This window comes from Chiloscyllium plagiosum, unplaced genomic scaffold, assembly GCF_037043375.1.
Source record: "Chiloscyllium plagiosum isolate Xiang-an unplaced genomic scaffold, Cpla_swu_hap1 HiC_scaffold_6, whole genome shotgun sequence".
Lineage (NCBI taxonomy): Eukaryota > Metazoa > Chordata > Chondrichthyes > Orectolobiformes > Hemiscylliidae > Chiloscyllium > Chiloscyllium plagiosum.
Window position 1 is genome coordinate 124,857,781 of NW_028270144.1, and position 25,011 is coordinate 124,882,791.

General features: G+C 44.8%; 1 protein-coding gene across 1 annotated transcript in view; it reads left to right on the forward strand.

The window, feature by feature from the left end:
- wnt11 (wingless-type MMTV integration site family, member 11) overlaps positions 1-25,011 on the forward strand; it is a 92,176-nt gene that overhangs the window by 17,887 nt on the left and 49,278 nt on the right. Inside the window, exon 2 of the mRNA XM_043692808.2 lies at positions 6,448-6,629. Within this exon, the coding sequence (XP_043548743.1) occupies positions 6,547-6,629 (83 nt within the window). The 5' untranslated portion in view covers positions 6,448-6,546. The remainder of the gene's footprint in view (positions 1-6,447; positions 6,630-25,011) is intronic.

Sequence of the window (25,011 nt, forward strand, 5' to 3'; positions counted from 1 at the left end):
GCACTCCTCTCAAGACTGCTGGTCATGTGTTTGAGTGTGCACAGTTCTTCAGCCTGCGAGGTGGTGCCGTCTACAAAATCCAGGTCTGTCAACCTAGTGATCTGCACAGTGGTTATTACCACCTTGCCTGATTGGCTGCTGTGATTTCCTAAATTACAAATTATACTTCAAATGTGCTTCATTGGCTGTAAAGTATTTTGGAATATCCTGAAGTGTTGAAAGGCACTATACAAATGTAACTTCACTCCTTCCCTTTTTCATTACTTCTATAGCACCATTTCTGCTGATACCCAGCATTCTGTCAGGGTGAGATTGGCATTTGGTGCTCTCTGTAACATTGCCTGCTCTTTGGGATTGAGTTGGTCTGCGAAGGGACCTGATTTTGACCTTACGAGTGTAAAAAATGCTGCAACACCACCATTATGTGCAAATGGTCAGATGTCTCAACATGATTCCCAAATTCCAACAACACAGACCCACAGAAGGGCAGGTTGCAGGATGAAGCTACCTGGTAAGATAAACACAGTCAGCTGATGCTGTGTGTTCCTTTTCCAGTCAGCCCCCTGTTTGGACATGTTATGACACAGCTCTCTGCCCGTTGAGTCAAAGAGTCATACAGTGTGGAAACAGACCCTTTGCTCCAACTAGTCCATGCTGACCATGTTCCCAAACTAGCCCCTACCTGCCTATGCTTGACTCATATTTCTCCAAACCTTTCCTACTCCTGTACTTGTGGGCGGCGCGGTGGCTCAGTGGTTAGCACTGCTGCCTCACAGCGCCAGCGACCCAGGTTCAATTCCCACCTCAGGTGACTGACTGTGTGGAGTTTGCACATTCTCTGTGTGGGTTTCCTCCCACCGAATTGGCCATGCTAAATTGCCCATAGTGTTAGGTGAAGGGGCAGATGTAGTAGAATGGGTCTGGGTGGGTTGCGCTTCGGCGGGTTGGTGTGGACTTGTTGACCCGAACGGCCTGTTTCCACACTGTAAGTAATCTAATCTTATCCAAATGTCTTTCAGATGTTATAAGTGTACCCGCATCCTCCACTTCCTCTGGCAGTTCATTCCACACATGAACCACCCTCTGTGTCAAAAATGCCCCTTATGTCTTTTTAAAATCTTTCTCCTCTCACCTTAAAAATGCATCCTCTAATCTTGAAATACCCCACCCTAGGGAAAAGACAGTTGCCATTCACCAAATCTACAACCCTCATGATTTTATAACTTCTGTGATATCACCTCTCAACCTCCTACACTCCAGTGAAAAAAATCCCAGCCTATTCAGCCTCTCCTTATAACTCAAACTATTCATTCCAAGCTTGATCCTGGGCCTTCAGGTCCAAATGTATTGGCACTACCACTACACTGTGGTCAATGTCACCGCATAGTTCCCGAATGAAGATGAGGCCAGGGACGTTATAGGGACAAGTGCCCTGCTCTTTGTAAAACCACACACACAAATGGCCCAAGGACCAGAGCAAGTTTGGATGTGATGATAAAAGTGGCTTAATTTGAAATTGAGATCAGATTCTGTATCTGAATACATTACTGTGTTCACTTGTAATGTTTGATCATCCTCTGGATATAATGTGAGATTACCCACCGAACTGAGGGCAACAAAAATGTGGAGTATTCCTTGACTGGAGAGAGAGTGGGAAGTGTTGATGTTGCAAAGCATGTTCTTGCTCATAACTCACAGAAAGCTAACATGCAGGTGCAGCAATAAAAAGGAAAGCAAATGATATGTTGTTCTTTATTGTGAGAGGATTTACATGCAGAGGGAAAGATGTCTCACTGCAGTCAGCGACTGCACCTGGAGTACTGTGCACAGTTTTAATCTCCTTACCTCAGAACCATTAGGCTGCTCTCTCATTAGGAGGATACAACTGGTGCTGGTTTGACCCAACAGTCAGCAGACCTCAGGCCAGGGGAGAGATTGAGAAAGTGAAACCTTGGTGGTCAGTTAGCTCAGTTGGCTGAACAGCTGGGCTGTGGTACTGAGCAATTCCAACAGCGTGGGTGCAATTCCAGAACTGGACACACCTTCTCAATTTCTCCCCTCGTGGTGACCCTCAGGTTAAACCACTACCAATTGTGCCTCTGTCTAATGCGAGAGCAAGTTTGTTAAGATTATGGTAACTCTATCTTCCTTTTACCTAAGGATGGATATAATTGCCCTTGAGGGAGTGTAGCATTGGATGACCAGACAAATCCCTGGGTGATGGGTTTGTCCTGTGAGGAGACGTTGGAGTTTTTCACTGGAGTTCAGGAGAATGAGAGGTAATCTTGTCAAAACATTCAAAATTCCTGCAGGGTCAGTACAGGAAGATGTTCCCCTAGATGGATAGATGTCCACAACCAGGGCATCTGTCTCAGAATAACGAGCAGGCCATTTTTGACAGAGATCAGGAGGCAGGTCTTCATTCAGAGAGTGGTGAACCTTTGGAATTCTTTACCCCAGAGGGCTGTGGAAGCTCAGTCTTTGAGTATATTCAAGACCAAGATTGATATATCTGTAGGTATTCAAGATATCAAGGTGTATGGGGGTAGTTTACAGAGGACGGGTGCTGACTATGAATGTGCAAGAAGGGAAGCTTCAGCAACTCACCTCTCTTTCCAGCATCCATCAAATATTCAAGAAATATGGATTTGAGATAGAAAATCCACCATGAACGTGGTGTAGCAAGCTTGATTGGCTGGGGGATGGCCTATCACTGCTCCTATTTCCTATGCTCAACAATCTTACAAGTCTGAAAGCATGCAAGGCCATGTTAGTTGGACGTTCAATGCTGCTCCACCACAGCTGCAGTCCTGCACTCTCGAGCTGAGTGGTTTATGGTCACGTGTTGATGCCATTTGAAGGAACTTAGAAAAATGCGAAAGAAGGTCTTGAATCTGTGTAATTTGTTCTACAATTTCAGATTGTCTAAAAGCACTTTACAGTTAATGAATTATTCTTGAAGCATGGCTTTGTGTCAATAAAGGAAACACAGCAGTCAATTTGTACACAGTACACTCCCATAAACTGCAATAAGGTAACAATAAGATCTTCCATTTAGTGATGTTGGTTTTTGACTAACTATTGATAGGCCAAGGACTGTAAGGAGAAATATTGCCAAGTGCCATGAGATACCAAGAGGACATATGGTCATTAGGTTTCACACTTTATCCAAACGTGGGACTTCTGACAATGTAGCACTTCCTACAGTGTGGGGAAGCAAGTGCCAACCTGGATGATCTACTCATTCCCTATGATGGGTACTTTACCCTTGAGAACTTCCTATTGAGTTTGTGAGACCTCGGAAAGGTATTATTTCTCCGTTCTTTAAAGAGTCTTAAATATTTGAATATTGTTGGAAAGAGAGAAAGTTTGCTGAATCCTTGTGTCTTACACATCCAAACACGTGGACCCTTCTCTATAACCAAAAGCAATATATTCAGGCCTCTCTCCTTTTTGAATTGCCCAGGAGCTTGGGGAGCATATAGATCCACCATTGCTTTTGCCATGACAACACGTTGACCTAGCAAAGTACACTTGCCAAAGAATTGGTATCCTTTTCTCCTGTAATATTAGTGTTTGGGATTGTTTGAAATTTGACTCTCCTGCATTGGACTCTGATAAGTGGAAGTTGAAAAGTTTCAGCGGCATGTCTCTCATCAGGAATATTCAAGTTCTGCACTATCAAGTGACTACTTGAATCTTCCTTTGAATAAACACAATCTTGAACATTATTAACACTATTTTAGTGGAGACAATGGCCAAGGGTTATTATCACTGGACTATTAATCCAGAGACCCAGGTAATATTCTGGGAACCCCTGATTAGTAAATAAAGATCAAAGTAGTAGATACTCATTGGTTATCAGATTCCAATGCGTATATTTGCATGGTATGTTCTTGAAAACTTTGTATTATTAATGCTGAATAAGATTAATCAGCAAGTGCTGGCAGTGAAAACTGAAAGAACTGCAGATGTTGTAAATCAGAAACAAAAATAAAAGTTGCTGGATAAACTCAGCAGGTCTGGCAGCATCTGTAGATAGAAATCAGAGTTTTGGATCTGTGTTCTGAGGAAGGGTCACTCGACCGGAAACGTTAACTCTGATTTCTCTCCACAGATGCTGCCAGACCGACTGAGCTTAAGTGCAGAAGTGCTTAAGAAAGGTTCATGTCTGTAATCTTACAATTCCAGCATGTACAGTAATTGTGTTTGCATTTGTTGGTGAAATCAGTGAACCCACAGTGTGAATTAGTTGTTATGTGGGTGTTAGTGCCAAGGTTACTGAATGGTGGGGGATGAGAGTTAAGTGACTGGGCTTGCGTGAGGTACATTTAATTGCATTGTGTGTGGAACTTTTTCTACTGAAATCAGTCAGTGTGGCTAAAAACAGTGACTGGTTCACTCTGCTTAATGCTACAACCCATTTTTGTGCAGCACAGATTTCGGGTGGAACTTGGTGTGATGATGCACTACGTTGTTAATCATCAGAAATTTGGTGTCACAGAGTCATAGAGTCAAAGAGACGTACAGCACGGAAACAGACCCTTCGGTCCAACTCGTCTATGCTGACCAGATATCCTAAATAAATCTAATCCCATTTGGCCATATCCCTCTAAACCCTTCTTATTTATATACCCATCCAGATGCCTTTTAAATGTTGTAATTGTACTAGTCTCCACCACTTCTTGTGGCAGCTCATTCCATAAATACTCCACATTCTGCGTGAAAATGTTGCCCTTTAGGTCCCTTTTAAATCTTTCCTCTCTTATCCTAAACCTATGCCCTCTAGTTCTGGTCTCCCCCAACCCAGGGAAAAGCTTTCTCTGTCTCCATGGATGCTGTCTGACCCGCTGTAATCTCTAGCATTTGTGGTTTTTGGTACAGATTCCAGCATTTGCAATAATTCACTCCTACATCTGAACACCGTGTGCAAGGCAGACGGAGATTAGAGTTCAAGAATTCCTTGAAGACAAACCTCAGGCATGTCTACCTTGGAAGGAAAATACACAAGAAAGAAATGCTAGGGAGCATTAGGTACATTCAAGATGGCAGAGATAAATAAAGGAACAAAAACAGGAATTGCTGGAAAAGCTCAGCAGGTCCGGCAGTATCTGTGGAGAGAAATCAGAGTTAACGTTTCGGGTCAAATGACCCTTCCTCAGAACTGAGGAAAGTTAGGAAAGTGGAGTTGAGGGCTATCAGATCAACCATGATCTCATTCAATGGAGGAACAGACTCAATAGGCTGAATAGCCTACTTCCAGTCTTATGTGCCTATTCTCAAGGAATGAAATGTTTCCTTTGCATCATGAGAAATACAGACAGCTAAAGACAAAATACAAGCAAAAAGACTGGAGAGTCTTGAGAAAAATTAGCTGATTAATCCTGCCTACAACTGGGGAATGCCATGTAGGTCTATAATTGGGCTTCACACCCATGCTCAACACTTACAGAGGCCACACTGCAAACCACTGGAGTTTCACAGAGTTAGAGAGTGATCTTGACAGGGTGGATGTAAATATGAGGTTTCCTTTCCTAGGAGGGTCTAGCATTAGGGATTCAGAGTTTAAAGATCAGGAGTTTAAAACAGAGATGAAGAGCATTTTATTGACTCAGAGGGGCCTGGCTCATAGAATCATAACAATGTAAGAACTAGGAGCAGGAGTAGGCCATCTGGCCCCTCGAGCCAGCTCGGCCATTCAGTAAGATCATGGCTGATCTTTTCATGGCCTCAGCTCCACTTATCCTCAGTCTCGTTGTATCTCTTTACTGTTCAAAAAAATTATTTATCCAAGCTTTAAAAACCTTTACTGATGAAGCCTAAACTATTTCACTGGGCAAGGAATTCCCTAGATTCACAACCCTCTGGGTGAAGACATTCATTCTCAATTCAGTCCTAAATCTGCTTCCCCTAATCTTGAGGCGCTGCCCTCATGTCCTAGTTTCACCCATCAGTGGAAACATTCTTTCCACTTCTGTCCTATCTATACCCTTCATACTTTTATATGTTTCTCTAAGTCAGAGGGTCATAGATGTGTACAGCACAGAAACAGACCCTTCAATCCAACTCGTCCATGCCGACCAGATATCCTAATTTAATTTGCCAGCACTTGGCCCATATCCCTGTAAACTCTTCCTATTCATATACTCATCCTAGTCTTTGGAAACGTCTTGGAAATGTGGGGGAAGCAGAGTCTTGAAACATTTATAAGGTAGAGATGGATAGCTTCTTGTTAAACAAAGGGGGTGAAAGGTCATTGGGGTTAGGCAAGAACGTAAAGTTTCAGTTAGATTAGCCATGACCTTATTAAATGGTGGAGCAGTCTCAATGGGCCGAATGGCTTGCTCCTGATCTGTGTGTTTATATATCACATACAACAGAGATTTAGAGACTGCTTTGATATTGATTTACTTGTCTGGCTGACAACACCCACCTTCCATTTTCCAGGTTCATCTCGATACAGAGCGGGCCCGGGACCTATTCAGATTTGGAGGGGGTCTGGGACGAGGTTCCTCCTGTTGGTTTGGTTCTGACACTGTTGGCAGAATGAGAGTGGCACTTGGCTGTGTGCTGGCATCTATCTGTACCCTCCTGCTCAACTCGAGGGTCTGCCATGCCATTCGATGGCTGTAAGTATCTGAATTAAATTTATTTATTGTAACGTTTACCGAGGCACAGTGAAAAGCTTTGTGAAAAGTATCTGTATGTGTTTATATGTTGCGTGCTGCATGTGTATATGTATGTGTGCAATATTAGTGTTGTGTGTGTATACAGGCAATTATATGATGTGTCATGTGTGTAAGCACATGTATCGTGCATGTGATAAATATGCATGCATGCGTGTCCATACAGGGTCAATGGTAATTTTGAATATTGATTCTGTATTTACAATGTTTTGGTTAACTGAGAACTATGGATTGAGAATTCTCGTATTCTATGTCGTTACCCAAACTAATGCTACGTCAAAATTCAAAGAATAATCCACAACCCAATGGCCACTTCCATCTAGGACAGGGGCAGCAGATGCATGGGAACATCACCCCCTGCAAGTTCCCCTCCAAGCCACTCACCATCCTGACTTGGAAATATATCGCCGCTCCTTCACTGTTGCTGGGTCAAAATCCTGGAATTCCTTCCCTAAGGGCATTGTGGGTGTAACTGCATGGACTGCAGCGGTTCAAGAAGGCAAAAACGAGGTAAAAACAATGACTGCAGATGCTGGAAACCAGATTCTGGATCAGTGGTGCTGGAAGAGAACAGCAATTCAGGCAGCATCCGAAGACAGGCAAAATCGACGTTTCGGGCAAAAGCCCTTCATCAGGAAAGGCAGCTCATCCCCACCTTCTCAAGGGGTATCTAGGGACGGGCCCAATCAGCAATGCCCACATCCCATGGGTAAGTAAAATAAAGACCCAAATGGGAAGGTGACCCGGCATGGGGCCTGTGACTCCCTCTGTTAAGATGGAATTGTACTGATTGCTCTCCCATTTCAACCCTCCCACCCCTCCACACCACCACTCCCCCTCATTACCTTGACTTAATTTATTTGTGTGAGGTGGCAATTACTTTGGTCATCTGTGATGAAGCCTTTGCACTGAGCACGTAGGTTTAGGATGGTAGGGGAAATATATCAAAGCGGCCTAAGGGGCAACCTTTTCACTCAGAAGGTGGTGTCGTGTATGGAATGAGCTGCCAGAGGAAGTGGTGGAGGCTGGTACAGTTACAGCATTTAAAAGGTATCTGGATGAATAGGAAGGGTTTAGAGGGATATGGGCCAAATGCTGGCAAATGGGACTAGATTAGATTAGGATATTTGGTCAGCATGGGCAAGTTGGATGGAAGGGTCTGTATCTGTGCTGTACATCTCTATAACTCTAAGACTCTAGTTGTTTATGGCTGCACTTCTGAACAACACTGCTGCTAGGTGCAGGGCTGCAGTGCAACATTGTCTGGCCATTAATTAGACCTCTTCTTATCGAGACCGGGGCACTTCTACCAAAGTTGGGATTCCAACAAACCATCACCTTATTGTCTAGATGTCTTTTAAAACGTAAATGTCTTTCTTTGGCCTTCTCTTGTCTGCCTTTAATAATGGTCAGGAGATGCCTTCAGTTTCAGAGTTTGGGTTTTTACAGATACAGAAAACTCGAAGCATATTACAGAAGCTTTTGGTTCTGAATAACTGAAGTGTGTAAATGCCAAGGTATTCACGGCGAAGGGGCAAGTGCTGGAAAATATGATGAAAATAGTTAGGTGATTGTTTTGACCGGTGCAGACTCAATGGGCTGAAGGGCCTTTTTCTGTGTTGCAGACCCTTGTGACTCTGCCGTGGAGTATTGTGGGGGGACAGAGATTCCTGAAATTGGGAGAGTCAAGCCCATTTGAAAACAAGGCTGAGAATTGTGAAATCGGGACACTGTTTAACCAGGTGCTGTCACATGCACGTTTAGTGAGCACTGGGCTGATCTGTGAACAGGACTTAGGGATCTGGGCAGCAGGGGTCTGGATGATCTCCAGTTGGCAAAGGGTAAGGCAAGGGAGGTCACTCAGGAGGCTGTTGGACTATCTGACACTGGAGGCAACAAAGACATCGATGAAGGCTTCAGTAACAGATGATCTGAGGCAGAGATGGAGTAATTTTCCAGAGATGGTAAAAGGTGAATATTCACCTGTGTCGTGAATATTTGATGGAAGCTCTTCTTTGGGTCCAAGGTTGCAAAAGGTCTGCTTTCATCTGAAACAGTTGCCAAGATGAGGGATGGTATTGGTGGCGAACGAATGAAGTCAACAATGGGATGCAAAAGCAATCCGGTCAGTCTTCAACGTTTTTAGTTTCAGGAAAATGGGACACTTGCCTTTATCAGATTTGAATTACGTTAAGAGCAGGGAGGTGATGTTGGAGCCGTACGGGATATTGATGAGGCCCCAGCTGGAGTTACTGTGTGGAGTTCGGGTCTCCGCACTCTAGGAAGAATGTGATTGCTTTGGGAGAGGGTGCAGAGGAGATTCACCAGGACGCTGTCTGGGAAGGACCAACTTAAATGTGTAGAGATAAGCTCAGATTGTTTTCTTTGGAGAAGGTCGAGGGGGACCTGAGAGAGATGTATAAGATGAAGAGGGGCACGGACAGGGTGGGTAGGAAGCAACTGTTTCACATAGTTGACTGGTCAATAACAAGGCGCTATCATTTTAAGTGAAAGGCAGAAGGTTTTGAGGGGATTTGAGGAATTTCTTTTCACCCAGAGGATAGTGGCGGTGTGGAATACACTGCCTGGGAGGGGAGTTGAGGTGGGAAACCTCACAACCTTTAAAAAAAATACTTGAACACGCTCTTGAACACGCTCTTGAAATACAACACCAGGTTATAGTCCAACAGGTTTAATTGGAAGCACACTAGCTTTCGGAGTGACACTCCTTCATCAGGTGGTACCCACTATCACCTGATGAAGGAGCGACGCTCCGAAAGCTAGTGTGCTTCCAATTAAACCTGTTTGGACTATATCCTGTTGTTGTGTGATTTTTAACTTTGTACACTCCAGTCCAACACCGGCATCTCCAAATCTTGAAATATCATAATATTCAAGGCTATGGGCCAAGTGTTGGAAAGTGGGGTTAGAGGGATGGTCAGCACAGACTTAATGGATAGAAGGGCCACTTCTGTGCTGTATGATTCTGTGATTCTATAAAACATCTGTTCACCCAGTATTGGATGATCGTTTAGAGATAGTGGAGAGGGGCTGAGAGAGGTGGAGATGGACTGGAGTTAGCTGTGGTCAGTACACAGGGGAAAACAGATGCTTTTCAGTAATGTCACTGACCGACAGATAAGAAATAGGAGGGGTCAAGGGATTGATCCTCACAGGAGGTAATGCTATAGGAGCGGGAAGAGAAGTCATTATGGAGAGAGAAAAACAGAGTTAACATTTGAAGCCCAGACCACTGGAATACTGTGTGCAATTCTGGTCTCCTGGCTATAGGAAGAATGTTGTGAAACTTGAAAGGGTTCAGAAAAGGTTTACAAAGAAATTGCCAGGGTTGGAGAGTTTGAGCTACAGGGAGAGGCTGAAGATGCTGGGGCTCTTTTCCCTGGAGGGGTGACCTTATAGAGGTTTATAAAATCATGAGGAGTGTGGATAGGGTAGATTGATAAGGTCTTTTCCCTGGGGTAAGGGAGTCTAAAACTAGAGGGCATAGATTTAAGGCGAGAGGGGAAGGAGGTAAAAGGGGCCTAAGGGACAACATTTTCACGCAGAGGGTGGTGCATGTGTGGAATGAGCTGCCAGAGGAAGTGGTAGAGGCTGGTACACTTGCAACATTTAAAAGGCATCTGGATGAATTGGAAGGGTTTAGAGGGATATGGGCCAAGTGCTGGCAAATGGGACTAGATTTATTTAGGTTGTCCGGTCAGAAAGGACAAGTTGGACCGAAGGGTCTGTTTCCATGCTGTACATCTCTATGACTCTATAACTGACTTCTGAAGCAGAGTCATATCAGACTGGAAACGCTAACTCTGTTTCTCTCTCCACAGATACTGCCAGACCTGCTGAGTTTCTCCAGCCCCCTCTGTGTTTGCTTCAGATTTCCAGCATCTGCTGTGTTTACATTTTATTGGCAATGTTTCTATGGCTATGGCAAGATAAGGACAGAGACTGGTGAGAGCGATTTCACCCACTTGAACACCAGCAGAGAGTAGGATGGTCATTGTGTCAAAGTCTGCAGACAGAACGCAAAGTTTAACCTTTTCTCCATCAATTTGGAGAGATGGTCAAGGTCTATTTAAGAAAGAATTTTTAAAAATGCACTGTGTGGTATTTGGTATCCAGTTACCAAATAGTTTTTAGCGCTAAGTTAGCTAAGATCATAAACTCATATTGCATCTGGGATGCATTTGTTTTCCAACACAATCTAACTCCTCGGTTGAAATGCACGATTTTAAATGGGATCAGTTGTGAGCAGGCAAGGGAGGGGTCCCTGTGTTCAATGCCCTGGGGCTGTGTTGAGTTAGCTGATTTCAGCAGAAAATGGGGTTCTTTGCAATTTGCCTTTTAACGTCACTGAGGTTAATATCGGTCAGGGTTCCTGATCCTCCTGACTGCTACCCGCTGCTGACAAAAGAGTGGTTCCTGGGCTTGTGCCAACTCTAAACCGCTCACCTGGGAATCAACCACAGGACTGCATGCCGAAAGCTTGGTAAAGAAAGAGATTAACATACATCCTCTTATGACCTCAGGGTGTCCCAAAGCACTTTACAATCAAGGAAGTACTTTTGAAATGTTAGAATGTCGGAAACGTGGCAGCTGCTCTGTGCACAGCAAGCTCCCACAAAGTGCAACGTGAAAATGATCAGTTAATCCTGTGAATGATGTTAGAGGGGAAATAAACATTAGCCAGGCTCTCTTACTCTCCCTTGAAAAAGTGTTACGGCTCAGTTTACATGATAAGAGACAAAAACAACTGCAGATGCTGGAATCCAAAGTAGACAGGCAGGATGCTGGAGGAACACAGCAAGCCAGGCAGCATCAGGAGGTGGAGAAGTCAATGTTTTGGGTGTAACCCTTCTTCAGGACCCCAAAGTACTTAATTGATTGTGAAGTGTTCTAGGTCCTGAAGGAACACTACACCTGAAATGCTGACTTCTCCATCTCCTGATGCTGCCTGGCTTGCTGTGGTCTCCCAGCCTCCTGCCTGTCTGCTAGTTTAGATGATAAGGCAGACAGGGCTTTGGTTTAATCTCTTCTGAAAGGCTGCACCCCTGCCACTGCAGCACTCCCTCACGATTGGCACTGGAGTGCAACTTGGATTGCACACTTGGGATTCATTTCCGTCGTATTTTTTCCAAAGCCATGGGGCTATAAAATGCTCTGCAGAGAATACAATACAACTCTTTTGAAATACGGCCATTGTATAGACAGTAATGTTATCCAAGAGCGTTTGTTTTCACCTGTACACTGATAACCACCAGCCCAACCCCATCACTAACTCACTCAGACCCTCCCCACTGTCTGTTCAAAGCTAGGGGGCATGTCTCTAAGGTCAGAGGAGGAGGTTTTAAACAGGACCTGAGGGGCAACCTTTTCTATACAGAGAATGGTTCGTGTGTGGAATGAACTATCAGAGGAAGTGGTAGATGTGGGTACAGTTATAACATTTAAAAGACATTTGGATAAGTTCATGATTGGGAAAGGTTTGGAGAGATATGGGGTAAATGCAGACAAGTGAGACTAGTTTAGTTTGGGAACCTGGTTAATGTGGATTGGTTGATCCGAAGGGTCTGTTTCCATGCTGCATGACTCTAAATGATCAAACTGATTATCTGACATCCAGTAACTGGATGAGCAGTTAGTGTAGAGAAGGGAACAGTCAGTCTGTATGCAACAAAGCACCCCCCCCCCCCCCCCCACACACACACACACACTAATCTGACAATAAACAGATAACTTGTAATTTTTTTTAATTCACAGGATATGGATATCAATGACTAGGCCAGCAACTGTTGACCATCCCTAATTGCTTTCTTGAACTGCAGTCCATAAGCTGTAGGTAGACCCACAATGCTGGTAGGGAGGGAATTCCAGGAGAAAGTGAGGTCTGCAGATGCTGGAGATCAGAGCTGAAAATGTGTTGCTGGAAAAGCGCAGCAGGTCAGGCAGCATCCAGGGAACAGCACAATCGACGTTTCGGGCATAAGCCCTTCTTCAGGGAGATGAGGGGGGAGGTGTGGGTGCAAGTCTTGCACCTCCTGCGGTTGCAGGGGAAGGTGCCGGGAGTGGAGGTTGGGTCGGTGGGGGGTGTGGATCTGACGAGGGAGTCACAGAGGGAGTGGTCTTTGCGGAATGCTGATAGGGGAGGCTCCCTCCAAGGCCCCAAAGGAAACTTCCATATCCGCCACAGATTCACCTGCACCTCCACACACATCATCTATTGCATCCTCTGCACCCGATGTGGCCTCCTCTATATTGGGGAGACAGGCCGCCTACTTGCGGAGCGTTTCAGAGAACACCTCTGGGACACCCGGACCAACCAACCCAACCACCCTGTGGCTCAACACTTCAACTCCCCCTCCCACTCCACCAAGGATATGCAGGTCTTTGAACTCCTCCATCGCCAGACCACAACAACACGACGGTTGGAGGAAGAGCGCCTCATCTTCCGCCTAGGAACCCTCCAACCACAAGGGATGAACTCGGATTTCACCAGTTTCCTCATTTCCCCTCCCCCCACCTTGTCTCAGTCAAATCCATCGAATTCAGCACCGCCTTCCTAACCTGCAATCTTCTTCCTGACCTCTCCGCCCCCCACCTCAGTCTGACCTATCACCCTCACTTTGACCTCTTTCCACCTATCACATTTCCGACGCCCCTCCCCCAAGTCCCTCCTCCCTACCTTTTATCTTAGCCTGCTGGACAATCTTTCCTCATTCCTGAAGAAGGGCTTATGCCCGAAATGTCGATTCTCCTGTTCCCTGAATGCTGCCTGACCTGCTGTGCTTTTCCAGCAACACATTTTCAGCTCTGATCTCCAGCATCTGCAGTCCTCACTTTCTCCTCAGGGAATTCCAGGATTTTGACCTTGTGACAGTGAAGAAATTGAGGTATATTTCCAAGTCAGGATGGTGAGTGTCTCGGATGGGAAGTTGCAGGGGGCGGAGTCCCCATGTATCTGCTGCCCCTTGTCTTCCCAAATGGTAATGGTCTTGGGTTTGGAAGGTACTGTCTCACTAGCTTTGGCAAGTTGTTGCATCTTTTAGATGGTTCAAGCTGCTGGCACTGTGCGTTGGCAGTGAAGGAAGTGAAGGTTGTAGGTGATGGCTGGATGCCAATCAAGCAGGCTGCTTTGTCCTGGATGATGTCAAGCTTCTTGTGTGTTGCTGGAGCTGCACCAGTCCAGGGCAAGTGGGGAGTATTCCAACTTGGGCCTTGTAGATGGTGCAACAGGTCAAGCAGCTTCAGAGGAGAAGGGGAATCGACGTTTCTCTCATTGACGTTGACTCTCCTGCTCCCCTAATGCTACTTGACCTGCTCTGCTTCTTCCAGCTCCACACTTTATTGATACTGATTCTCCAGCATTTGCAGTTCTCACTATCTCCTTGTAAATGCTGGACATGTTTTAGGGAGTCATGTAGTGAGTTAGCGGCTGCAGGACTCCTAGCCTCTGAGTAGAATTTCTAAATCATCACAGGATCCCTACAGTGAAACAGACCACTCAGCCCAATAAGTCCACACCAATCCTCCAAAGAGCATCCCACCCAGACCCATCCCACTACCCTATGCATGTAACCCTACATCTCCCATGGCTAATGCACCTAACCTCCCCATTCCTGAATACAATAGGTAATTTAGCATAGAGTCATAGAATCATAGAGATGTACAGCACAGGAACTGACCCTTCAGTCCAACTCGTCCACGCTAACCAGATATCTTAATTTGATCTAGTCCCATTTGCTAGCACTTGGCCCATATCCCTCTAAACCCTTCCTATTCATATGTCCATCCAGATGCCTTTTAAATGCTGTAATTGTACCAGCCTCTACCACTTCCTCTGGCAGCTCATTCCATACACGCACAACTCTCTTTGTGAAAAAGTTGCCCGTTAGGTCTCTTTTAATGGCGTGGCCAATCCACCTAACCTGCACATTTTTGGAAAGATGTTATGATGTTAATTGAATTAGAGTTGCCTTTATTGTCACATGCACTTGATTGTCACCCCTCAATGGCATCTTAGGTACTGGGTACCCAGGTACAGATACCTTAAGTGTTCAGGTTGTAAGTTTGCTCGCTGAGCTGGTAGGTTTGTTCTCAGACATTTCCTCACGGTGCAAGGTTAACACCATCAGTGAGCCTTCGGTGAAGCGCTGGTGTTATGTCCCACTTTCTATTTGTGTCTTGATCTGTTAAGGTGGGGAATATAATTCCCGGTTCTTTATCTCAGGGGTTGGTAAATGGGGTCCACATTGAAGTGTTTATTGATGGAGTTCTGGTTTGAAAGCCAACTCTCTAGGAATTCCCGTGCATGTCTCTGTTTAGCCTGTCCTAGGATGGATGTGTTGTCCCAGTTGAAGTGGTGTCCTTCTTTGTCTGTGTATAAGGATACTAGCGATAGCTGGTCATGTCTTTTGGTGGCTAGTTGGTGTTCATGTATCCAGGTGGCTATTTTCCTGCCTGTCTGTCAGATGTAGTGTTTGTTGCAGTCCTTGCAGGGTATTTTGTAAATGACATTTGTTTAGCTGGTTCCTGGTACAGGGTCCTTTAGGTTCATCAGTAGCTGTTTCAGTATGTTGGTGGATTTGTGGGCTACTATGATGCCAAATAAGAAGACATGTCCAGAGAGTCTAGCCACACTACCATACATCAAAGATATCTCAAAGATGATGACCAGACTACTCCGGCATCAACTTCAAACTCTATCTGAGCTACAAATCTTCTCAAAAACTGCAAACTTAGTGTTGTTACAGGATTGAAATAGTTTAAAAAAATGGATTAGCAAGAGAATGCAGAGTTTAAAAAGTCCAAAGTGAGAATAAGAAATATCTCTAAAGTACTCAAGTTATGATCCTTTTTCACATTGAGAGATGAATGTTGGCCTGAACAACTACGGATAACTCCCCTGCTGTTCTCTGAAATAGTGCCATGAGATTGTTTACATCAACCTGTAAGGGTCAATTTGGGCTTGATTTAATATCTCACCTGAAAAATAGCACCTTCAATGGTACTGCAGTCCCTCAATACTGCACAGGAATGCCAACTTTGGGACTTGAACCCAAAATCTTGAGACTCCTGATAACGCCATCAATGCAAATGAAGATCAAGTGAATTACACATAAAGTGATAAATTGTATTTATACAGCATCTTTAATAAATAACAGTCTGACATTCCCTTATTTTTAAAACAAACTAACAGTAAGTTGAGCACCAGCCCAGCTTGTGTAGACAGACATGACAAATGCCCACAGGAGGGGATACTGGAGGAACGGGGGACGCAGAGAAGGAATAGAGTGAATTAAATAACAACACTTGCACTTAGACAGGTCGATGTGATATAATGCATGATTGAAATGTCCAAGGGAGTACTTTGTCTTCCCTCAAAGCTAGTGGTGAATATTTTTCCATATTCTCCAACAGGCAGTTTTATTTTTCCTAGTTCCCAACATGACTTGACATCTGTCGCATAAATCACTGGGTAGAATTTCAGAAAAAAACAAAAAGCCTCAAAACTGGTTTGCGTATGTGAACAGGATCTGGCCAATACCTGAGAGCTAGACAGAGAGTGGAGTACAATTCCTCCATCTAAACATGTTTGGAAAACAGCACACAGTGATTCCCAGCACATTGACACTTTCCCCAGTCATCCATATACTTTAGATGCAGGTGTGAGCATGACCTTGGCTATAACACTCCCTCCCATCTCTGTGCTTGGGGAGATTATCAGGACTGAGTTTCTGCAGTTACTGAGGGAGCACTGGGTTCTCAAAGGTATCATTACTAACAAAAGAAATGTGTTTATTCTGTTGTTAAGGTTAAAGATAAATTGATGGAGGGTGTTGATCAAGTAAAGATCTTGGGCATGGTGAAGGAGGTCTGTGGCACAGTGGGTAGTGTACCTACCTCTGGGCTAGCACATCCCAGGTTCAAGGCCCACCTTAGAACTTGACAACCGTGGCAGGTACATTGTAAAGTGACCAAGAGGTTGATCATCAATTTATAAATTTTTTCTGATGCGCCCATGCCTATAAATTCCCCTACAGTGCAGATAGAGGCCATTCAGCCCAGCAAGTCTGCACCAAAGAGTATCCCTATCACAGAGTCATAGAGATGTACAGCATGGAAACAGACCCTTTAGTCCAACCGTCCATGCCGACCAGATATCCCATCCCAAGTAGTCCCACCTGCCAGCACCCAGCCCATATCCCTCCAAACCCCTCCTATTCATATACCCATCCAAATGCCTCTTAAATGTTGCAATTGTACCAGTCTCCACCACTTCCTCTGGCAGCTAATTCCATACACGTACCACCCTCTGCATGAAACAGTTGCCCCTTAGGTTCCTTTTATATCTTTCCCCTCTCACCCTAAACCTGTGCCCTCTAGTTCTGGGAAAAGACTTTGCCTATTTACCCTATCCATGCCCCTCATAATTTTGTAAACCTCTATAAGGTCACCCCTCAACATCCAACGCTCCAGGGAAAACAGCCCCAGCCTATTCAGCCTCTCCCTATAGCTCAAATCCTCCAACCCTGGCAACATCCTTGTAAATCTTTTCTGAACCCTTTCAAGTTTCACAACATCTTTCCGATAGGAAGGAGACCAGAATTTCATGCAATATTCCAACAGTGGCCTAACCAATGACCTGTACAGCCGTAACATGACCTCCCAACTCCTGTACTCAATACTCTGACCAATAAAGGAAAGCATACCAAACGTCTTCTTCACTATCCCATCTACCTGCGACTCCACTTTTAAGGAGCTATGAACCTGCACTCCAAAGGTGTCTTTGTTCAGCAACATTCCCTAGGACCTTACCATTAAGTGTACAAGTCCTGCTAAGATTTGCTTTCCCAAAATGCAGCACCTCGCCTTTATCTGAATTGAACTCCATCTGCCACTTCTCAGCCCATTGGCCCATCTGGTCAAGATCCTGTTGTAATCTGAGGTAACCCTCTTCACTGTCCACTACACCTCCAATTTTGGTGTCATCTGCAAACTTACTAACTGTACCTCTTATGCTCGCATCCAAATCATTTATGTAAATGACAAAACGTAGAGGACCCAGCACTGATCCTTGTGGCACTCCATTGGTCACAAGCCTCCAGTCTGAAAAACAACCCTCCACCACCACCCTCTGTCTTCTACCTTTGAGCCAGTTCTGTACCCAAATGGCTAGTTCTCCCTGTATTCCGTGAGATCTAACCTTGCTAATCAGTCTCCCATCGAGAACCTTGCCGATCAGACCCACCCCCTCACCTAATCTATATAATCCCACATAGCCTGCACATTCCTGGAAACTACAGTGACAATTTAGCACAGCCAATCCATCCTGACCTGCACATGTTTGGACTGCGAGAGGACCCAGAGGAAATCCACGCAGACACGGGGAGAATGTGCAAACTCCACACAGGCAGTCACCCAAGGGTGGAATTGATCCCAGGTCCTTGGTGCTGTGAGGCAGCAGTGCTAACCACTGAGCTACTGTGGCGCCCATGGCAAATGGTAAGAGTGGGAGAGTTTCTTGGTTAGTTGGGACTGTGTGGAAGCTGCAACACTGCTCCCTCCCTGCAATGTTAAAGGACTCCATGTGCAGGTTCTTGACATAGGCAAGTGTTTTGAGCACATGTGGACTCTTGTGGAGCAGTGGTAGTGTCCCTATCTCTGAGCCAGAGGGCCTGGGATCAAGTCCCACCAGCTGTGCGGGTGTGTCATTAACATATCTGGGCAGGTTGATTTTAAAATAGAATATCCTGAGTAGGCGATGTCATTGGCTTGGGGTGGGGTAGGGTGTGGGGGGGAAGGTGGTGTTACATGCAACAGTCCTATGCAAACAGGCGATTAAACTGGTTATGGAACCTTGGCTGTCAATGTTTCTGTGGGTTTGAGGAATCCATAGTTCCATGTATACACTGGATGTACTCAACTGTAGCCCCTGTCTAATTAGCTGAGGGATCTGCTTGTTGATGTTTGGCTGTGTTTTAGCTACACTCCAAATATGGAGATGATCACACTGGAGGACCTCCTTCTGGGTCTGCTACTGCTCCTGACCAAAGGCTGTTATCTTCTGTGGTTACACCCACGCTTGTCCCAAAATGCTTGAGGCCTCCTGTGGCCAATGGGTACCACCGGCTGGAGGAAAACAACATTTTAAATTAATTTTTAATTTTTCATTGAACATTTGCTTTTTATTACATTTTTTTATTTTTTTAAGAGCAGAGTCCTTCACTCCTTGACACTGACTCCAGCTCCCTCAGAGTCAGCTCTCAGAGTGAATAGGACATCTGACACTCCTGTTTTTTTTTTAACTCCTTTTTTTTCTTCTTCTGACCTTTTTTTTCTTTTTTCCCTATTACATCCTTTTAAGATGCAATAATCTTTTAATTTGACTTGATTTGATTTAATTGGCTTTAGTTAAAAGAATATAAAGATGGGCTGGACTTCAGGTGTCAGGGAGATTAAACAATATGGTTCTGAGGAAGGGTCACCAGTCCTGAAATGTTAACTCTGATTTCTCTCCACAGATTCTGCCAGACCTGCTGAGCTTTTCCAGCAATTTCTGTTTTTGTTCTATGATTTTCCTAGAATTTGTAAAGTTGAGAAGTGATCTGGTTGAAGTCTTCAAGACATTAACAGGAAAAGACAGGGGAGATAAAGATAAACAATTTCCATCGACTGGGGATTCTAGAATGAGGGGGCATTGTCTGAGAATTAGGGCCAGACTGTTTAGGAGAAGTATTAGGAAGAACGTGTCCACACAAAGGGTGGGAGGGGCTTGCACGGCAGGTTCAGCCATGATCTCATTGACCAATGGAACAGACCCGAAGGGCTGAATGGCCTCCTATTTCTATATGACTGCTGGGACACTGGGTGAGTTAGGAGATGGGAGGCAGAGATGTGTAATGCTACATTCTGTAAGTGGAGAACTATCAAGAAAAGGATTTGCACCTTGTTTCACACATCAGATAGCCTGAGACCAATTCATTACTGGGCTGTGGGGTTAATTGAAGGTCCTTTCTGCCCTGGTGGGTGGACACAAAAGGATTTCTGTAACCCTATGTACAAAGTGAAAAGCTGTCTTTTGTATTCTGGACCATAGCTATTCCTTCATTGGCACACTGAAGAGGAAATGGATCACCTATTAGCTTGCCAGGGAGATAGTGGTGTCATTGTATTGTCACTGGAGTAGCAGTTCAGGCCTGTTCCCCTGGGAAATGGATTCAAAGCCATCGGTAGAACTTGGTTTCAGTTAATAAATGTGCTGTTATAAAGCTTGTAACATGGACTATTATTGTTTGTTGTAACAGCCCATTTGATTCAGTAATACTAAAATAGAAATTAGGAGCAGAAGAAGACCATTCAGCCCCTTCAAGCCTACTCTACCATTCAGTGTGATCATGGCTGACCATCCAGCTCAGTTCCCTGTCGCCGCTTTCTCTCCCATATACATAGGTCCCTTCAGCCTTAAAACCATTTCTAAATCCTCCTTGAATACATTCAGTGTTTTGGCCTTAACCACTTTTTGTGATAGAGAATCCCCCAGGCTCCCCACTCTCTGGGTGAAGACATTTCTCCTCATCTCAGTCCGAAATGGTCTACCCCGTATCGTTATGCTGTGACCCTTGGTTCTGGATTCCCAGGTCACTGGGGACATGCTTTCTATGCTTATCCTGTCTAGTCCTGTTAGAATTTTATGGGCTTCTTTCAGATTCCCTCTCGCCATTTTTTTGAACTCCGGTGAATATAACCCTAATGGGTCTCGTCTCTCTTCGTACATCAATCCTGCCATCGCAAGAATTAGCCTGGTAATTTATTTGCCATCACCAGAGCATCCTTCTTCAGATAAAGGAGTCCAAAATGGCGCAGAATATTCTAGGCATGATCTCACCAGGGCCCTATACAATTACTGCAAGATTTCCAGCAACTTGTGTACAAGGATGTGGAGGTGTTATTGCACCTTCCCCTTTCCCAATAAATTGCTATTCAGATGCTGCCAAAATGGATAATCTCAAATTTATCCACATTATGCTCATCTGCCGTACACTTGCCTACTCACTCTGTCCAAATCTCACTGAAGCATCTCCATCATCCTTCTCACAGCTCACCCTCCCTCCCACCCCTCAGCGAATGACCTTTAAGGAAATTTGCTTGAACCTTCCCTGATTGGCTACAGACCTACAATCGCCCGAAAAAGTGTCTCAATTCAAGGGTAATTGGTGATGGACAACAATTGCTGGCTTTTGATAGCAGCACCTCTTGAAATAACATAAAACTAAATATTTAACACTTTGTGGTTTTGTGGGATCTTGGTGAGTGCAAATTGGCTGCAGTTTCCTTCGATAGCAGTACTTGCCCTTGGCAAAGAACTAGAGAGGCAGCCTGGACCACGGGCTCAAGATTCTGAATGTCTGTTGAACTGCTTAGGGTTTTGGCCTGGAAAGTTGATTTTCCTGCGCCCCCCTCCCCTAGATGCTGTCTGACCTGCTGTGCTCTCTTCCAGCCTCACATCTGTCAACTCTGACTTCCAGTATCTGCAGACCTTGCTGTTGCCTTGAACAGGCGTGATCCTGTCTCTAAGGTGAAAGCGTTACCCACTGTATGGGTGTATTTTCACCTGGTGAACTAGGAGTCCGGTGGCTGGTCTACAGCTTGCCACCTGGATGGGGTTCGTTTCCAGGTTGATAAACCTACTTTAACAGGGAGGAGCAAGTGAAGGGTCACCCACTACCATCCACCCATTGGGAGTGTGGCCATTCCCAGTGAGGCCATCACCCAGATACTGAACTCCTGCCCTGGGAGATCGGTGCCCAATGGCATCACAACCACTGCCTCAGACGATGGCATTGAAAGGATTGTTCACCCTGGCATCATAATGCTGCTTCCCCTCGCCATAGGAACAAACAAAAACTAGTAATGGGCTACACCTCTGGGCTAAATGGCCTCCTCACTGTGCTGTAAAGTTCTGTTCCCCTAGTTGTATGAAGATTGGAGGTCAGATACTGGGGTCTGTTAGCATCTGAGCTGGTGGAGAGTGGCTTATCAAAAGCACAACAGGGTCCCTGCTTGCTATAGTGCACAGTGTGGGAGTTGGTTTAGCTCAATTGGCAGGTTTGCAATGCAGTGTAATACCAACACTGCGGGTTCAACTCCTACACCAGCTGAGATGACCATGAAGGACTCTCCTTCTCAATCTCTCTCCTTGCCTGAGATGTGGTGACCCTTAACAAAACCACCACCAGTTTTCCCTCTCTCCCTGAGGGTCTGTAAGGATTGTAGTTGCCTTCAATGCATTCAGCACTGACGCAGGGTGTTAACATCGAGCAGCTGTGGGTAGATATGGAGAAAATACTTTGGGAAGTCTCGGAGTAAGGGGCATCTCCTAAATCTCAGAGGCAGACCATGTACTTTCTGAACAACATTAACCATGTGCTAGCTTCAGGGATCTCTAGCAATGTTCACCAAGGTCCCTGCAATCTTCAGTACCCTCCAGGGTCATACCAATTATCATGCCATTCCTTCCCTTGTTAACCCTTCCCAAGTTCATTACCTCACAGGAGTGAATTTAGGCACATTCTACACACAAAGGGCAGGAGAGAGAGTCTGAATCAAGTACATTTTCAAAATTAAGTTGATCAATGTTTTTCTCTCTGGAGCGGCAGAAGCTGAGGAGAGAGTTTGTAGAAGTCTGTAAAATTATGAGACGCGCAGATAGGATTAAGGGTCAGAATCTTTTTTCCCAGAGTTGAAATGTCTAAAACTAGGGGGCATGCATTTAAGGTGAGAGTGGGAAAGTTCAAAGGAGATGTCAGGGGCAGGTTTTTTACACAGAGAGTGGTAGAGGTCTGGAACGTGCTGCTAGGGGTAGTGGTGGAGGCAGGTATGTTAGGGGCGTTTAAGGGGCTTTTAGATAATCACATGAATATGCAAGAAATGGAGGGAGATAGGCAATGGGCAGGCAGAAGCGATTATTTGGCATCATGATCGGTACAACATCAAGGGCCCAAGGGCCTGTTCCTGTGCTGTATTGTTCTATGTTCTAATCTTTGTTAACTGGGGTATTAAGAGAATGTGGGTGAGGTGGAGGGGTGTGCAAAAGGGTAAATGGAGCCGTGAATAGTGGAACAGTTTGGAGGGGCTGAAAGGCCTCCTGCTGTTCTTGTGTTCAGTGTTTCAGTTGGTAGTGGCACTGTCCATAGTTACCTGGAGCTTGAAGCCTGATTTGCATCATAGTAAATCTCATTTTCAAAGCTATCATTCATACTGAGTGATAGCTGGACAGGTCTGGACTAGTCAGTGTCCACACACAAAGAGACGGAAGGCTAAGATAAAGGAATCGCCTTGTTTGAAGGAGCTTTCATGTGTGCTATGCAAGCACTTGTTCTGGGATGTCTGTTTAGTTCACAGGCCAGTGACCCTGACGATGAGCTCATCACTTTCAAAGTGTGGTCACTGGTGTAAGGTAGGAAATGTTCATAATCACACACACAGCAAGATCCCACAGAATGACCAGAACCAGCTGGTCAGATTTTTAGTTGCCTCATTTGAAGGATAAATACTGGAGAACTCCTTCATGTTAAAAAGCTGGTAGAGGCTGATGGTAGTGCCTCTGACAGTGCAGCATCTCTCTCAGCACTGACTCTGAAGTATCAGCCCGATGTTCAAGGGCCTCCAGAGTGAGGCGAGAATGTTACCAATGGATCCATAATCAGTTACTACCCTGCACAGCTGGCAAGGTTCAATAACCCGCACCTTTCATTGCCTAGAGACTGCAGCTTTGGATCTCTACAATGTCCCATAGCTTGCCATTCAACATTAAACGCTAAACTTCTCTCATAGTGCCTTACTTACTGTTCCTTCTCCATCCATCATCTCCCATTGTCGCCACCAGAACATTTAGTGGGGAAATAAAGAACAGGAGAGTGAGGGTGCATATATTCAGCACCTTTCATATCCTCCAGATGACCTAAAGTGTTTCACAGCAAATGAACTAATTGGAAAACTCAATTGCCAATTGTTGCCGGGACGTGGATGTCTGACAGTGTAGAGAATAGGCCAGCCTGCGTGTACATGTCAGTAACACCTGACAACAGGGACTGGAATAGTCATCCTTAATAAGTGTGATGATACCAACGATTGCCACTGTCATTTAACCAGTTTGGGCACAGCATAATCCCACAGAATGCGAAGAAATCTAGGGATGTGCAGGCTAGGTGGGTTAGCCATGGGAAATACAGGGTTATAGGGGTCTGGGTCTGGGTGGGATGCTCTTCGGCGGGGGGGTTTGGTGTGGACTCGACAGGCCCCAAATGGCCTGCTTCCTCACTGTCGGGATTCTATGATTCAATGGAATGAATCAAAGGTCATGGTTCTATCATGGTATTGTTTGAGGGTGGACTTTTGGGAAGGTGTGGAATTCTGAAGAAACGTCATATTGTAATTGAAATGTTCATTCTGCTTCTCTCCACAGATAAACTATATGATATTGGAGCAGAATTAGGCCATAGGGCCCATTGAGCCTGCTCCTACATTCAATCATGGCGTATATGTTTATCAACCCCATTCTCCCGACCTCTCCCTGTAATCCTTGATCCCCTGACTAATCAAGAAGCTGATGAGTATTTCTAGCACTTTCTGTTTTTATGTCAAATTTCTGGCATCCACAGACTTTAATTTTAACGTAGATAGGGAGAGGCAGGCACGCACCTGTCAGAAAGGGAGTGAATTTCTGGAGGGTATCTGAAATAGTTACCTACAGCAAAATGTCCTGGATGCAACTAGGGGACAAACTATTTTAGATTTAGTAATGAGTAATGAGCTGCATTTAATTAGTAATCCAATTGTGTGTGAACATTTAACAAATAGCAATTATAAAATGATTGAGTTCAATGTAGCTTTTGAAAACGAAAAGTATAAATCAGCTACCTGAGTTTTAGATTAAAGTTAGCCGACTTTAATAAGATGTGATAGAGACTGTCCACGGTAAGCTGGGAAAATCTGTTAATGGGCAAAACACTAGAGGATGTTTAAAGAAACATTTGACACAATTACTGTTAACTAAGGTAAAGGCCCATGGAATTGAGGACAAATTTCTGAAATTACAGTGGCAGGCAACAGATTCTCAGCATCTGTAGTTCTTCATTTTATTGAAGAAAGTAGGGATAATGTGTAGGTGACCAGTGGTGTCCCATCAGGATCCATGTTAGCGCCTCAGTTATTCACATTATAAACTAATGACTTGAATAATGGCATAGGCAGTCATATACTCAAATTTACTATGAGACAAAATTTTGTAGACAATGTAGATGGATAGCAT